Here is a 17731-nt window from a genome sequence, read left to right on the forward strand (position 1 = left end):
ACAGGAATGAGGAAACAAGAGCTGAAGAGATAAAATCAATACTTTGATGTTCCACATGTTTCGGAGTGCCACTGCAGAATGCTACTTCCAGTGACACTTTGAGACTCAAGACTGGTGACTCAATTTCCTCCTTGAACAACCAATTAAAGTTGGGTCCAAGCAGCCAGTGTCCAAGAGCAATCCTTACCCTCAAACTTAGCACTTGCTAAATCAACAGGTGGAAGGATGCCCAGATTGTGACAGTACTCTGCTTGGAGACCAAAGGTGAAAGATTAGGAGAGAAGGTGGGATTTGATTAATTAGTGATTTTTAAAATTCTTTGGTCACTGAACCCTAATAAATAAACCTCTTTTTAAAAAGCCTGTTACTTAATTCAACTAGCCCACAGAGATAGGTTAGGGAGTATTATAGGAAGTTATTTCCCCACTCTTATTTCTAGCTAACTCATTGGGCATCTGAAATAAATGTATATACAGTCTGATTCAAATGTAGGAAAATACATACTTGGAGGAACTTCAAAATGTTAACAGAGATTATGTCTGAATAGTAAAAGATTTAAGAACTCTTCTTCATTTTTTCATTGCTATATTCTCCAAACTTCCCACAATAAACATGAGTTACTTATGCAATTGGGAAAAATATTAATGAAAGTCATAATTTCATAGAAAAATTAAGGAAATGGCTTTTGAGAATATTGCTTGTTCTACATTTAATCCAAAGTGTATATCTTTGGTCCTATTGGTCTTCCATCAATACATTGTAATTATAAAAAAGTATCCTTTGGTCAAATAAACTTAGTAAACACATAGCATTTAGCATGCAGTAGTTAATTAGCAGACAATAAGCTACTATTTAATTATGTTAGGAACAGTACTGTTGGCTAAAGACAAGAGCATTAATAAAATTGTCCCTTGAGGAATTCACAGTCTACTAAGGAATATTCACATATCCTATTACAATATAATACAATAAAATGTGTGCTTTAAAGAGGTAAGGACAAAACAAGCCTACAGCATTAAATTTTTGAAACAGTATTTTCCACTTTCAAGGACAACCAATCTTATTAAAGGGCAAAAACATTATTAAAAGTTTGAAAACGTAAGTATAGGGTGATTTCATTCCTTCAAAAGCAACTCAAAGTTCTATTGCAAAATTCAAATGTGAGTCCCTCTGTATCCATGCTTTTATTTCTAAACAGTTTTACAGTTTTCTAAGTGCTTTTTATACACCTAACCCTTATAACAACCCAAAGAGAAGCAGGGGAAACAGTCCCCTTTGATGGATAAGGAACCTAAGGCTTATTCCAAAGGCTAACTAGTGGCAAGTCCAGAATCTGACTCAGGTAATTATGCCTTCATTGCAAACATAATACAATACTCATTAAGGGTTTCAATTTATAGCATTTTAGGTGTATATACTTTACACACATATAATGACTAATGTTTCAATCTTGTAATGGTCATACATCCGGTTTACATGAAATATCAGGTATGTGCAGTTAGGGTGACAGAGAATTAGCCCAAATGTTAGTGAAATGGACAGAGAGGCTTAGTGATTGCTGTTATCAGTGTCCAGCAATAAAAAACAAGCAAGGAGTTGACTCCTTCCTATTCTATTATTTTCCAGAAATAGTATCTTGAGTTACAAAGTGTTTTTTAGTAAATACCTCCTTTATCACTCTGAATACATCTCTATTATTTGGTGCACATACTCAACAAAAGTGTATTAAGCACTAACACATAAGAACTTACTACAGTACATTAGGGACTTACTGCAGTGCATTAGGACCATCACGCAGGTAAACAGATTTCAAGTCTGCAGATATTTAGTTTCTCATGAAAGGTTCAGTTACATCTTTGAACATATAAATGCTGATGGCACATTTACAAGTAATTACCAATGGAAAATTTTATTTAAGGGGTGAAATTGAAAAAACTGAAATGACTTAATATCTAGGGAGAAAATATTTGTAAGGTATTTCCAAAAGTAAATGAGAATTATGAGATATCACCTCACACCAGTTAGGATGACCAACATCAAAGAGCCTAGAAACAATAAATGCTGGTAAGGATGTAGAGAAAGGGGAACCCTCCTACACTGCTGGTAGGAATGTAAATTAGTTCAACCATTGTGGAAAGCGATATGGAGGCTCCTCAAAAAACTAAAAATAGAAATACCATTTGACCCAGGAATTCCACTCCTAGGAATTTACCCAAAGAAAACAAGATCCCAGATTCAAAAAGACATATGCACCCATACATTTACTGAAGCACTGTTTACAATAACCAAGATACAGAAGCAACCTAAGTGTCCAACAGTAGATGAATGGATAAAGAAAATGTGGTACATATACACAATGGAATACTATTCAGCCATAAGAAGAAAAAAATCCTACCATTTGCAACAACATGGTGGAGCTAGAGAGTATTATGCTCAGTGAAATAAGCCAGATGGAGAAAGACAAGTACCAAATGATTCCACTCATCTGTGGAGTATAAGAACAAAGCAAAAACGGAAGGAACAAAACAGCAGCAGACTTACAGAACCCAAGAGTGGACTAGCAGTTACCAAAGGGAAAAGGGTTGGGGAGGGTGGGTGGGAAGGGAGGGATAAGGGGATTAAAGGGTATTATGATTAGCACAAATAATATAGGGGGGCACAGGGAAGGAAGTATAGCACAAACAAGACAAGTAGTGACTCTATAGCATCTTACTATGCTGATGGACTGACTGTAACGGGGTATGTGGTGGGGACTTGATAATATGGGTGAGTGTTGCTCATGTGAAATCTGAGCATAAGATTGTTTATCAATGATACCTTAATTAAAACAAAAAAATAGAAATACAAAAAAAAAAATAAGTAAATGAGAATTAGTGATCTAGCTTATCCTGGTTTTGATACTTGCTATGTTGATCTATTACACATTTTTTAAACATCTATGGAATGCTAGTTTTATTCCCCTGTAAAGTATCACAAATTTTCAAAGATTAACATGTATTTCTTCTAAAATAAAATTTAGATCATCCATAATTACAGTTTGGTTGGTTTTTTAAGAGGGCCTCGTTTTATTTTAGTTTGGTTTGGGTTTTTATTAAATACACTTTTCTTTTTTTAAATCAGTGAATGCAACTGTAATGTATACCACCTATCTCCAGAACAGGACTACTACCATTGAAAATTGCTTTGATGGCAACAGCTTAAACATTAGAAGCTGGTTTTGGCCTTAATGGTTGAAGCAACAGTAGTTTTATGGTATCCCACAGTTTACCTATGTATCTATTAAAACACAGATAAACTAAATAAGCAATAACTTGGCATTTAGCTGGTGACCCCTTACAACCTTTGATGCTTTTCATGACTGGTAGACTAGCATAACCACTTAAGTCTCTCTTTAGAACTATGTTTAACTATTAAAATTATACAGCTTATACAGAAGAAAACTAATGTATTATGTATTTTTGTGATATTTAAAACCTTATTCCTGGCCATTTCTTGTTAGAAAAGGAGTTGTGGAACTAAGTCAAGTTTTGGATTGTAAACTCCTTTCAAGCATTATATTGTATCCCAAGCAATTTTAATCTAGTTTAGCATTCATCTCTAAAGAACAGTTAAAATTGAAATAACTCAATTTCACATTTTATACATCAAGCTCGAAATGAAATACAGACACATCACTACACAATAATGAAGAGACAAAGGTTTGGCCCGCTGTCTGGGAACTCAGAGGACGGACTACCTAGGCTCCTTTTAAGAAGACACTTTTCCAAAAGAAACTTGTTTTCTTGAATCAATACTGTACTGTCATAAATTAAATTATCATTTTGTCTTTTGGAAATTTAGGTGTCATCGCTGGGGTGTAGGCTTGGGGCTAAAAAAAAAAGTGCAAGGTTTGCAGCGTTGGGAACTAGGACGCTCCAGTTTTGTCCCAGTCCAGCCCAAGCTCTACCTGTGACCTTGGGAGGTGTCCCCAGGTTTGGGACTTCCTTTCTTAATTATCAGTGCCCAGAGAGCGGGGTCGAGGCGGAGAGGGGGCCCCAGACCCCGGGGGATGCAACACGCTCTGTTCACGCAGTTCCTCATCCTTGGACGGGCGTCACCGCGCACCTCCGCACAGGCTCGGCCACCGGCTCGCTGGGCGCAGTCCGTCCCTGGTTTCCCCGCCCGGGTAACCCCGGCTCTGCCCGGCGCTCGCCCCTTGTGACCCACTCCTCGGAAGGGACCTTGCGATCATCCTTCCATCCGCCGAGAAACGCTCCCGTCTACCCTTCATTTTCACCCTGGTCTTTCCTTCTTCAGGGAACCCCGGGCCCCGCCACACTCGAGAGATCCCCCCTTGGCTCTGTCTCCAGACCCCTTTCCTGCCCTCAGGAGACTTCCCCTGCACACCGTCTTCACCGCCGAGGGGGGTCTCTATTCATGCATCCCCATTCTTCCTCAAACTCTCACGTTTATTCCACCCGCCTGTTTTGTGCTGAGCTCCAAATAACCCTCATCTCTAGTCGGAGAGAAAAGCTTCCCCCACCTCCGCCACCGGGTTTTGGGGACCCCTCTCACCTCCGCGGTGAGAGATGTGTTTACTGAGGAATCGCTGCTTCTTTCTCGGGTGCAGCAAGGTCGGGTATTTGAGCAACAAAAGCGAGGTTACCAAGTACCCTCCCAGGGTGGAGAGAAGGTAGAAGACCGCGGTGGACGACATCTCCGCCACCGTGCGGGAAGTCTCCCACCTCCGGGCCCTCTGAACTCCGCTGCGGCGGTCGCAACGGCGGCGACGGCGGCTCTAGGTTGCTCGCCCCCAGGCGGTGCCAGCAGCGCAGCGCGCTTGTCCCCGCCGGCCCACCACGCAGGCGCAGGCGGACCCTGCCGCACGAGCAACAAAGAGGCTCCGGCACGCAGGCGCGCCCCGGCTGCTTGGAAGGAGTCTGCGGAGGTCTTGGAGTGAGCGCTGGTCGCCTCGCTTTGTGGTTGGACCCGCTGCACTTCCGAGGGCCTGCAAACTGGGGTAAAAGCTTCGGAAGACCCTGCCGATGCCTTCGCCCTCACTCAGACAGAAGGAGCTACTCAAGGATAGCCTTCACAAAGGCTTGACATAATTAGAAAATCCGCATCAAAACGGAAAGATTCCAGGGTGCATCTAGGAAACCCAGAGAGCTAGTACGGATGGAGGAGTTAATACTTGCTGAAACAAATAGTAAGCCAAATCCATTTGTCTAGCCGAGAGAGAACGTCCACTGGTGTCACACATACCATGAAAGGCACTAGTTTATCAAATATTTGAGAGACAAACTCGTCTCTCATTTCACTGTGAAAATGCAATCCCCATGCCTTGTAAGGCTGTCAAGAAATGTTTGTTGACTTACAAAGTTCATTTAAAGTAAGAAAACGCTGGCAGAGTTATACGTTATCGCTTAAAAATCTTGGTTAAAATGGAAACAATTCCATTTGGCCCACCGGTTTCCCTTTTGACCCACACGTTCCAAACTACTGCTCTAAGAGCCACATTTAAATGCAAAAGATTTAATCCAGGGCTGAGGGAGAAATTCTGGCAAGAGTTAAGTCTCCCACAGAAGTAGATGGCAGAGAGATTATTTAAAATCTTGTGATTCTTGACTCTGGCCTTAAGCAAGAGTCTGTTTATCTGTACAATGAGGAAGTTTTTACCAAATGGTATCTTCCAATTCTCACATTGTATTAACGAACTTGGTTCCCAAAGTTTCTAGCTTTCTTTAAGAGTAAATAAATTTAGAAGATTCTTGAAAACAGGAGCCTTCATTAGACTTTAAAAAGTAGCTGAAACAGACTTTTGCATCAGTGTGCCATGGTTAGTAGTCTATTTCTTGATCTAACTCCAAAGTACCTAAAGAAATGTCAAGGCCTTTGTATAAGAATAAGAACTAAGGTTAAGAATCTTCAAACACACCCAATTTAAAACATTTTAAGGAAACTCACAAGTTGAAAAACACTGCCTTGTTAAACAGACACATTGTTAAGTATCTGTTTAGGACTGTCAAATTATATCCTATAGGTTAGCTGATACATATATTTCTGTTTCCCTTTTCCAAATCTCACCTGATAGCAACTATTCTTTAAATTATATGACTACTATTTATGATGAGTAGTATATATCAAAAATATCAAATCTGTGTAACTAAGAATATTTAACCTTCAAATATAGAGGCATTGGTGGCTTCAGAGTCCTGAACTTAGAATCTAAAGGGGTTCAGAACATGCCTCCCCAAAATGTGCCACTTTGGCACATGGACTATATTGAGCTGAGGTAATCAAGACCCCAAGGGCATAAGGGAAACTTATGCCCCTCCTATAACTACCTAAAAGAATTTAAATTGAGGGGTTTTCTCAGAATAGCAGTTATCACCAGAGATAAATTTTATCTCAATGACCCATCTGTATGGCAGGGCAAATCTGCCTGTGGACTGCCCTCGACCCTGTTTTTTGTTTCTTGTTTTTTTTTCACCTCCAAATAATAAAGATCTATTGTGTTCTGTTTCATTACACTAAAGTTAGCATTAGGATTTCATATAAGAAGAAATTGGATCAAATCAGTGTGGTATCATGAAGAGTTCTTAATGAGTTAGAAGTAGTTTCTTGTCTTTGTTCACTGTTTCTGGGCCTCAGTTTTCTTAGTTTCTCCATCCCTATGAAGAGGGAGTTGGACTGGAAGACTTCAGATTGTATAATCCTGTGCCCGTATTTTCAGATGAACCTTGGTACCAGAGCCTTTTGGGGGCTCCATCACATAGACACAGTTGACTGCCCACCTGCTTCCCTCCGCTTCGAAGTTCCAGGCCCTTATTCCATTCCTTAGCTCAAGGTGGCATTTATACCTCATTTTACCTTTCTGTCTTTGAACCTCTTATGTATGTAGGGTTCCTGTACGTGTAAAATTAAATTTGATTTTCTCTTGCTAATCTGTCCCATATCAATCTGATTCTTAGACCAGCAAGAACTTTGAAGGGTAGAGAAAATTTCTGCCTGTCAAGAAACCCATAGACATAGCTATACCATTTACAAGCTAAGTGACTTTGGGTGTATCACTTAATTTAAGCCTCAGTTTCCCCATCTATAAAATGGGGATAATAGTATCTAACCTCATAGGGTTGTTTTGAGGATCTAATGAAATAAAATGAAAGCATTAAAAGTATCCTATATAAGTAAATTATTATGTCAGAAGGAGAATTTTTTTCTCTAAAATATTACAAACATATTTGGGGAAAATGTACAAAATTATTCAAAATAAATAACCAAGCAGCAGCACGCAAACCATATTGGAAGCTCAAGAGCATTAAAGCTAATGAAAGAACAAGCAAACTGTAATAGAAGAGCATCTTTTGAATCTTGCACTATAAAATCAGATATGTCTTCCAAGATGAATGAGATCATATTTTGAGAGAAATTTACAAAGGGTGCCAAAGTTAATAAGACATTATTTAAACCAATAAAAGAAATTAGTACAAGCAGTCAATTATCACAGTCAATGTTGAAAAAGAAAAGGTGTCAGACACAGCCTGTTTCACTGGGTCTGAGAGATTAACTACTTTGCCCAAAATGACACGGCTAGTAGCTGATTTTATAACAGCATAGTTTAACTCTCTGTAGGACAATTTAGCAATACGTATCAAACTGTAAAATGTGTATATTTCTTGACCCATCAATCCTAGGTCTAAGAGTTTATTCTGCAAAGAAAACCTCACAAGCATTAATAAAGATGTAGGCACCATGGTGTTCCATCACTGTTTGTAGGAGCTCTAGATGGGAAATAATCTGAATATCAAACAATAAAGACAGATTATGTAAACTACGATAAAGGAAAATGATGCAGCCATTAACAGACTTTCATTTATTGACATGAAAAATAGCTACGTTGTATGCTTGAGTGAAAAAGAGATTACAGAACAGAGATGTATTTTGATTACAATTATGTAAAATTGAATAGATGTCAACATATGTATATATGCATAGAGATGTCTAGATGGGTATTCACTAAAATGTTGCGAATGGTTGGCAGAGCACTAGCAGAGGGGGAATTTCAGGGAGCTCTTGGTTTTAAAAAAATTCTTAAACAACAGATACAATGACTACATTTTTAGAAAAACAACAAACGTATGCCCCAGAACAAAAAACAATGTTTTAGACGGTATGAACAATTTAGTCTTACACTTATATAGAGAAAACAGCTAGGATAAAATATAAATATCACTGAATGCCAAGTACATAAAACTTAGTAGGAGAAAGGAGGTATTGACTGCTGTAATATAGTCCTCTAAGAGTGTTTGGAATACAAAGGAATCATGGGATATAATTTACACTTTAGAAATTTTTCTTATACCTATTCAAACAGAAATGTTTATTGTTATACCTATGGATAAGATTATTTTTTATTTTTAGCATGGAAAAATATTTAAATTGTATTTAGAAGACGATCGGGTCTGAGCTATCAGACAAGGAATAATAGCTATCCCTTATATTTATTCAACAGTTTAGAGTTTGTAAGCACTTTAATTAATATAATCTTTAACTGTTAGAAACCATGATTATCCTTTGAGATAAGGGAATTATTATCTCCATTTTACAGATCAGTAAGCTGAAGCTTTAGATGGGCTCCAAGGCTAAGAGATGCAGTTAACTACTTTAAGATACCAACCAATAACCTGCTGTGCTAACTTAAATATTACTAAGAGTTTTGAAAATTAAACACAGAGTATTAGCTGGCCCTTTTGCCATAATTTGGCATAATGTGCAAAATTATGCAGTGTTCCAAAAACTGAAGTTTTATTAGCCACATTGTAGGAAAGGCACAAAGTTGTCGAGACAGAACAGAAAAACAGCAATTATATGGCCAAAGGATTTAAGAGGTTGCTTTATATGAAGCATACACTGACAAAAACTAAACCCAGTTTGTAAAAGACCACAGAAAGACACAAGAGGAAAGAGACAAACTGCTACATGTCATGGTGCTTACCACAGTGTTTTGCATGTATTAGGCAGTTTACCTGATTATAAAAGGTAGGACGAATACTAACCAGGACTTAATACCACCTCTAACACTATTATGATACCTTTAAAAAGTAAATTTAAGATGAATTATAATTATTATCAAGATTTCATTAATGTATCCCTCTATTAGGAGCCTGTGTATACACCTTTAATCCTCACAATCACCCTTTGTGATAAACAGAAACTATCATTACCCTTTTAGAGAAAATAATACTCAAGGATTAAGTAAAACTGTCCAGATTTCCTATGTGATGGAGTCAAATTTTTTTTGGCTTCAGTGTATTACAGAACTATTTTAAACAGGAGAAAATATGGAATAGGAGGGAGTTTAAGAATAAAAAGTCTTGATATAGTTTGAGAATCAAGACTTTCAGTCTTAAAAGAAACTAAGATGTTTTGGGCCTACCACACTTGATCTTTCTAACGTTAGAAATTCACCCATTCACACTTCTTAAGACCAGAGTTAAAATATTCAGTTGGAGGAATTGGCATGTAGTTTTCATTCTTATATTTTCTAAGAAGCAGAACATAGAAAGAGTACAGATGTGAAATCAGAGCCCTCAATTTAAATTCTGACTTTGCTTCTCCTTAGCTATGTGATGTTTGACAACTTATTTAACCAATTCATGCTTTAATTTCCTCATCTATGAAATAGGGATAATACCTATCTTGCAGTGTATAGAAGATTAGAGGAAATGTATGCAAAATGCTTAGTTAAGTACCTAAGTATATATTTATGAAATACTTACTACAATTGTGTGCCATTCAATAAAGAATAACTACTGTTATTTTTTTCAATCAGGCTTCCCTAGTCCCACTTTCCTCATTTCCTTGGTATTCTGTTCCTTGCAGGTCTTCTTATTTTTTGCTAAGATATAGATTTATTGTTTAAGTAGTGCAGGGGAACCTAATTTTAAGTAAACCAACATGTGAAGCCATTAAAAAAATTTAGAATAATGTAATTTATTTTACAAAAAGATTTATCATGTTAGTCCTTTAGTCAGTACTCCTTGAATAAGATATGATTTACTTCCTACAAATTTTTATTCTATACAACTTTTAACAGACACATCAAAAGACTTACCAATAGGCCAAAGGATGTCCTGTGAAGTCCTTCTAACCGAGTTTAAAAACAATCAGTTGAAACATTTGCTTATATCTCAATTTAAAAAAGAGACATCTGCTAAGCAAAGGACAATGCAAGTGCTGCTATGGAAGAAATACAATATTTTTAGTAAAATCATCACTTCTAAAATTTGTTGAAGTAAGGTTTATATATGACTAAAGAGAAAAGCAGTAAGCAATACAAACTACATAGTCCACATTTCTCTAATGCAAGTCTGTACACCTACTTATGGATAAAAACAAAGAAGTGCTACAATCATCTTCTAAGCAGGTTATAAATACAAATAGCATAAAAATTTTTGTATTTAAAAATTCTAAAGAAATTCAAATTAGGGTGACCTCTGTAACCAAAAATAATTAAGCAAAATCATTTATTAATTTAAGCAGAAATGTAAAGTTGTTCGATAAAGAATGACACCAGAAAGGAAGCAAAAAGATACAAGTTTGTTCTTCTGACACTTACAAACTACTTTCTTACATTTTTCTGTAAGAAATACCTCAAAGAAATGCCTAAACAAACAATAGGTTCAAGCTTGACCTACAAGTTTACATACCTGTTATTCAAGTCTTAGAGGCTATTAAAAAAATAACTATTAGTGCATGTCCTACAGAACAATCTACTTGCATTTCCCAAATGCAGTGTGCTATTTAATAAAACCAACCAAAAAGTATGCTTAGTATGAAAGCAATTGTGGTTTTTAAAACTGATATGAAAGGAATGAAAATTATAAAAGAAAACAAGGAAGATGATGACTTTCATATTGGTTCACATTCTTCTTGTTCTAGTCAAACTATATAGTGAAAGGGGCATAAAAATACATCTAATTAATTTAGTTTTAAATTGGCTGCCAGTTCCATGTTTCTCCCTAGATATTTTAAAATAAAAACCTAAGTAACTGCTTTAAGCTGGTAGCCATACGTATTAAACAAATAGTGTATTTTAGATATAATGAGACTAAACTCTCCAATTCTATTTGCTCAGCATTTCAAAATCAATGTATTCCAGGGAAATATAATCAATCATACTTGAATTTTGGTACGTTAACTTATTTTGCACACTTATCTAATTGGTGATCTACCAGTGTCACCATGTTGAAGCTGGTGAAAGTTACTATAGATTATTAAGATCTGTATCAGTTGGAAAGTTGTTTCACAGTATAGTATAGGGATTTTTAAAGTGTGTATTAATATTCTGGATTAAAAGTTGAATTCAGATAGAATTCATTTAAAATATGACATCTCATCAGTCTGAGAATAAAATGGTAAGAACAAAACAATCGAACTCAGGTACCAGAATTGTGAGCCAAACAATTGGGCTTTTTTTGCAGTTATGTTCACATACCTTTATCAGATAACCTATTGAGTCATCTTGTTTTGAAGATAATTTCAGGAGCAACATCTTAAAGAAAATCCCAGCTAAAACACGTTTTAGCAAAAACAAAGTTTTGGTTCAACATGATAGAAAAAAAAGTTTTATTATGGACAGTGAAACAGAAATGAGAAAACAGGTATCAGTCATGTATTTTATGTTCTATTCTAAAATAAGCAATATTAGGAAGTTATCACCCCATTTACAATAAATATCACAATATCATGAAATAGTGGAAAAATTATTGTCCAAATACTGAACTCCTGTTACCCAAATACATTTTGGGTTCAAGAAAACAGAGTATACACATACCAAAAAAATAGCCCATACATAACATAACCAAAAACCAGCTCAAGTTTAGGACTAGCTGGAAAACACTTATTGTGTTACTGCTTTAAGGACCCCACGGAGCACCTTGTAACTCATCAACTGCACGTTTTCCTTTGGAGGGAAACAAGGTCCTCTCTCAGTCACATATGCATAAGGAAATCTCAAAACCCAGAGACCATCAGGTGGGAGAGTGATTTCTTGTTTTTCTGGGTAGAATACTGGACATGGTGGTGGGCCTGGTTGAACCTGAAAAACACAGGTAACAGAATTATTTTTACATTTTTCTGTAAGAAATACCTCAAAGATAAATGCCTAAACAAACAATAGGTTCAAAGAGCATATAAGATAAGTAGGTAATGGGTATTCCTAACTCTAACTATATTCAATATTACATTACTTGGTCTCAAATAATATCCTACTTTTCTATGGATTTTTAACTTCAGGTTCTGCCTCTGAAACCAAATAATGTGAATTGATGGTCTGAACTGATTAACACAATTTATTTTTTTCAGGAAGCAGAATATTAGGTACAAAAGGTACTTGAAATTGAGGCATGTTTAGTGAAATAATTGCTTTGATATTATCCTGTAATTTTTAAATAATCAAAACAAGCATCATCCTTTTTGTTTATTTGAGGATAGAGAGGGTCATATTTCTTACCTGAGGTATTAGGATTATCTGTAAAGGCGCATCAGGAACAACAACAAAAAGCCTCATAAGTTGAGCATAATGTGGTTTTAGCCCTCTTCCCTGAGAAGATGACAGAATATATAAGGGCATATCACTATTCAGGGCTTTTAAAGCTGATTCCTTTGGCCCACTTCCCATTACTTTCATTACTTTGTCAGGTCCTGAGCACATAAACCTCCGACCTCGAGAGTCTTCATATTCAAAGCCCACAAATGCCCGAGCTATGTCATCTCGCCGTCTTCCTCTTCCCATTACAACTGCACTTCTCTTTCCAGGAATAGCTTTATTTGGAGCAGGCCAAGAATTTGTGTCTAAGTCACCTTCATCTTCAGCTCTAGTCCTGATGACAATGTCCCAAGGCATAAGATAGTTTGTTCCCGGAACAAAGCCCTGTTGATCTAAACCTGTATGAAAGTTGTAAGACTTAGCAGGGCCCAGTTTAACCAAAGACCAGCTGGAGAACTTGGGAAGGAGACCTTTAGGGCAGTTTGAATGGAGCATGCCTGGCAGATACTCAACTGTGGATGCCTGTCTATCAACCAAGTTTGGTCTCTTCTCAGTTTTTACTTCTCCTTGACCATGAACTTCTGGATTATCTCCCCCAGCTTGTGGATCTGCTGGATAAGTACCTAAACTATCTGTGGACTGGCCTAAACTCAAAGCTAAACTTAGGCTTGTGCTCTCCCCTTGGGTTTGAGGTTCTTTTTCTTTAAGTTTATCAGCCTCTGCATCTGCAGGGGCAGGAGAAGATTCATTTTTGGCAGGAGCAGGATCTGGAGTACTTGGTTCAAATACTGGGAAATTGATATGATCCAATTTTCCACAACATTTTTCTTCCAGAAGCTATAGAGAAAGAAAAAACAAAAACCAACCCAGTGAACTTTTCATTTAAAATAACACATTCTTCACTCTAAAAAAAAAGCTTAACAATTAACGGCTAAGCAAATAATTACATACAAAGAACTTTGCCTTCTTTACATATCACACTGCAGTCACATTTACTTTTCTAGATATTTTGCTTCTGAAAATATGCATTTTTACTCAGGTAGTGGTTAACAACAACAACAACAACAAAAAAGAGACAGAAGAAAAAATTCAGTGTACCTGGTAAAAGTCATAGTTAGCTGCCTTAATATCAAAGGGATCATCTCGAGGTGCTTGTTTCCTTCCACAGTTACAGGCACCAGTAGACCGGGCTCGGCTATTGTGATATAGCACAGGAGGATTTCTATCAGCCTCTGGTTTTTCTCCTGGAAAATGTAAGTCACTATTAATTTCTCATACATAATGCAGAGTCAAATTTATTTTGCATTTCATAGTATTAAAACCCAAAATCTCTCCAACAGTACTTTGGAAAAGAAATGAAACAAACAAACACTCCACAAAACATAAAATACACATACCAGAAGCAGGTGAAAATACATAAAATAATGTATATTACTAATATAAAGTTTTAGAGTTTCTAAGTGAATTTATCATCATGGTAACCTTATACTTCATAATATTCATTTAACAAAAATCTCCAAGATAGAAATGTTAATATATTTCTGAAACTCTGTATTATTCAATAGTTCTTTTACTAATCCTACAGTGCATTCTTTAAATGCAAGGAAATAATTAGTAGCTGATATTTTTTTTACAGGACAGAAAAGTTTAATCTGATGTACCTAGATTTCTGTAGAGCTGTCTTTTCAAAATATCAATACATAGTGAACAAACTAAACTCTTAGAAGAAGAAAAATACAGCTCCAAGTTTTGATTTCAAAATGCTGAGAAAATTTGAGTTACCTGATTTAGGTAATGAGTGAAATTTATGTACACAGTGTTGATCAGTTAAACTCCTCTCCTCACAGAGCTGATGGCCATTACTCCAAAATTTGTAGCAGTCTTCATGTAACTGCATAGCGTATTTGTGGAAGGCTGGCCCCCTAGCATGTTGACTGTACACTCGAAGAGCCTGAGCAAGCTGATTCTTATGGACAGTCATTGTATAATTATGAGGCAAATTTGACTGATAAGCACTATGAGCCATGGGTAAAGCTTTTTGGCACCGGTTTTCTGAGAATTTGGTGTCAATATCCAAAAACCCTTCCAAAACTTTAATACTGCTTAAAATCTTAGATGTTAGCTCCCCAGTGGGAGACCCTAGGTCCTCCTCTTTCCCATCAATAGCTACTTCATACAGTTTTGAAGCTGCTGAGATCCACTTCTGATAAGTGGGAAGCTCAAAATGGGAAGGCTGTGGGTTCCTTCCCACACTGTCATCAAAACCTTTCTTGCTTAGAACTAGCTCCACGTGCTGCCATAGAAATTCCCGAAGAGTAAAATCCACTAGCTGCCCTGAAGAACTGGAACTGCTGCTGTCAATGTGGAAGGAAAGCTGCTGTCGGCTGTGCTGCCTCATCACTTGGTATCGCCTGGGCCCAGAGAGGGGTGCAGGCACCAGCAAAGATTCTGGGTCCTTCACGGTACAATGACTCCTAAGTTGGTCCAGCAACATGCCTACTGGGTCCTCCTCCTGGCTTCCGGGAACTATGTACACAAAAGCTTGGTTGGCAGGAACAGTAAAGAGACAGTTGATACTCTGATTGGTCAAAACTCGACTTTTCCGGAAGATTCGATAGATCTGGTCCTCTAGGGCATGCTGCAGTCTCCTTTTGGGAGAATGCTTCTTGGGCTTGTCTGGATGAGCTGGGTCTTGGCTGCGAGGGGGTTCCACCTTGAGGGCTCCATTGAGTTGGAAGAGGAAAAGGAGTCTAGGTGGGCAAGGTCGGCAGTTTAGCTTCCAATCTTTGCCAACTGGACAATCCTTAATGGCTGTTTTGAGGAGGGGCAATACTTTCTGTCTCAGTCCATCCAGCGCTCTGAACACTCGATCATAGGTGATGTCAAAGGAACAAGTGGGATGGACCAGCAGCAGAATGTGACAGACGGAGAAAAGGTAAAGGAGACTGAGGCACTGCAGCTTCTCTTGATGCTTCCAGAACTCGTGTGCTTCTGCATGAGGTAAAGAGAGACCACCTCCAGCTTCCCCGCTCTGAAGGGCCCGACAAGCCCGCAGAAGCTGGGAGTTATCACAGATTGAAGTGAGAAGAAGGTACAGAACTTTGCTTTCCTGATTGTAATAGGCCTGCAGAAGGCTGTAGTCCTGGGAACCTGGCTCAGTTCGGTTACCTTCCGCGGCAGCTACACCTGGATCCCCGGCCCCAGCGCCAGGGTCCCCGGCTTCACCAGCCTCCCCAGCAGCGCCAGACTCGGTCCTGATTGCCGGTTCTGGGTCCCCGGGATCTTGGTGGCGAAAAAGGGGAAAGATCTGTCGATCGCACACCGTGTTCACAAGGGAGAACTTGACGGAATTCAGCCGCAGAGCCGTTTTACCGAAGATTCCCACCACGCAGATCTCATCCTCACGCCAAGGAGGCTCCGGTCCGCTAGCCACGCTCGCCCCACCCTCTGCAGGGGACCCTTCGGGACTTTCAGGGCCAGTCCAGGCTGCAGCTCCCATTAGAAGCTCTTTCAAGCTGACAGGACCCGCCATGGTGCAGACTTCTCTAGAGTCCTTCCGGTCCGCCCTGTAAATCCAACCGGCTTTCGTCCAATGTTGAAATCCCTCCTCTTCTTCAGTTCCTGCTTCCCTCTCATTTCAGGTTCCCCTTTTCGTTCTTCCTTTCCTAGTGTTTCACCAAGGTATGCTGACCCAGAACTTGGCGTTTCAGCTAAAACGCCTTGTGATTTGTATACACTTTAGAGTTTGAGAAACAGAGCAAAATTGAACCGAAAGTGCAGAGAGTTCCCATGTACCCTCTGCCCCTACACAGGCATAGCCTTCCCCCACTGTCAGTACCTGACTCCAGAGTGGTACATTCGTTAGAATCTGCACATTGACACATCACACGTCATTATCACCACCAAATCCATGGTTTATGTTAGGGTTTATTTTTGGTGTTGCACATTCTGTGGGTTTGGAAAAATGTATAATGTCATACATTCACCATTATAGTATCACACACAATGGTTTCACTGCCCTAAAAATTCTGGGGACTCTGACTATTCATTTCCCCCTCCCCCTGACTCCTGGCCACCACTGTTCTTTTTACTGTCTCCATAGTTTGCTTTTTCCAGAATGTCACATAGTTGGAATCATACAGTACATAGCCTTTCCAAATTGGTTTCTTTCACTTAGTAACATGCATTTAAGTTTCCTTCATGTCTTTTCATGGTTTGGTAGCTATTTCCTTTTGGTGCTGAATAATAATAGTCCACGGTCTGGATGTACCTCTATTTATGTATCCATTCATCCACTGCAGGATGTCTTGGTTGCTCCCAAGTTTTGGAAATTATGAATAAAGCTGCTACAAACATCTGTATGCAGGTTTTGGGTGGACATCCTCTTTTATTTTCATATCTGTTTAAATTTTTCTACAATGAACTTTTTTCAATTTGTAATATTAAAAAATTATCCTTTTAAGAAATGTGCAAAGCTTTAACACTCAATATTTGATTTAGTTGGTTGGAGGTTTGAATGGCTAGATTTATTTTTTGAAACACTTTTGGCTTTAAAGTAGAAATGGAAGTGGATAATTTGTGTTCAATGTGTTATTTGGGATGTCAAATAATGACAATAATAATTGTCAAATGCAAATTACTGTGCAGCTCTGTGCTAAACCTTTATCAAGAATTATCTCATTTATGTATGATCTCATTTACATGTGGAATCTAGAAAAACCTAACTTAAAAATGGAGAACAGACTGGGGAGGATGGGGCGGAAATATGGGTGCAAGTGGTCAAAAGGCATATACTTCCAGTTATAAGATAAATAATTCTGGGGATGTAATGAACAGCATGGTGACTATACTTAATACTGTACTGTGTATTTCAAATTGGCTAAGAAAGTACTGTACTAGATGATGGATATTAACTAAATTTATTGTGGAAATCATCTTGGAATAGATACATGTATTAAATCCTTATGTTATATGCCTTAAAAATGATGTTATATGTCAATAATGTATCAACAAAACGGGGGGGGAAATAATTATCTCATTTAATTCTCAAAGGAAGAGTGGGACCCTATGCAACGGTGGTAGTATTTTTAATACATTAAACTATATTGGGCTTCTATAATTATTCTCAACCAACTCTTATTCACTAACAAGAATTTAGAAAGGAGTAGGGGTGGATTTTTTAATGTATTTTAAAAGTTT

The 17731-nt window shown here is 38.0% G+C and overlaps 2 protein-coding genes across 2 annotated transcripts in view; both read right to left on the minus strand.

Moving 5' to 3' along the window:
- The window catches only part of GDPD1 (glycerophosphodiester phosphodiesterase domain containing 1), a 57697-nt gene extending 52884 nt beyond the window's left edge, over positions 1-4813 (minus strand). Inside the window, exon 1 of the mRNA XM_036879793.2 lies at positions 4555-4813. Within this exon, the coding sequence (XP_036735688.1) occupies positions 4555-4696 (142 nt within the window). The 5' untranslated portion in view covers positions 4697-4813. The remainder of the gene's footprint in view (positions 1-4554) is intronic.
- Positions 4814-7810: 2997 nt separating this feature from the next.
- SMG8 (SMG8 nonsense mediated mRNA decay factor) lies at positions 7811-16110 on the minus strand. The gene is made up of 4 exons (XM_036879790.2): positions 14315-16110; positions 13631-13776; positions 12497-13369; positions 7811-12082 (listed from the first exon to the last, which is right to left on the minus strand). The coding sequence occupies exons 1-4, from the start codon at positions 16062-16064 to the stop codon at positions 11885-11887; spliced, it is 2967 nt and encodes a 988-aa protein (XP_036735685.1). The 5' UTR covers positions 16065-16110; the 3' UTR covers positions 7811-11884.
- Positions 16111-17731: the final 1621 nt, after the last annotated feature.

The sequence above is a fragment of the Manis pentadactyla genome, chromosome 4 (assembly GCF_030020395.1).
Source record: "Manis pentadactyla isolate mManPen7 chromosome 4, mManPen7.hap1, whole genome shotgun sequence".
Taxonomy (NCBI): Eukaryota; Metazoa; Chordata; class Mammalia; order Pholidota; family Manidae; genus Manis; species Manis pentadactyla.

Bases quoted from the DNA above. Each gene is read 5' to 3' on its own strand.
- SMG8 (XM_036879790.2), bottom strand. From the start codon at position 16,064: ATGGCGGGTCCTGTCAGCTTGAAAGAGCTTCTAATGGGAGCTGCAGCC. The intron at 13,370-13,630 runs GTACACTGAATT...CTTTCTCTATAG, and splicing joins CTAACTATGACTTTTACCAG to CTTCTGGAAGAAAAATGTTG. The intron at 12,083-12,496 runs GTAAGAAATATG...TGTGTTTTTCAG, and splicing joins AGATAATCCTAATACCTCAG to GTTCAACCAGGCCCACCACC.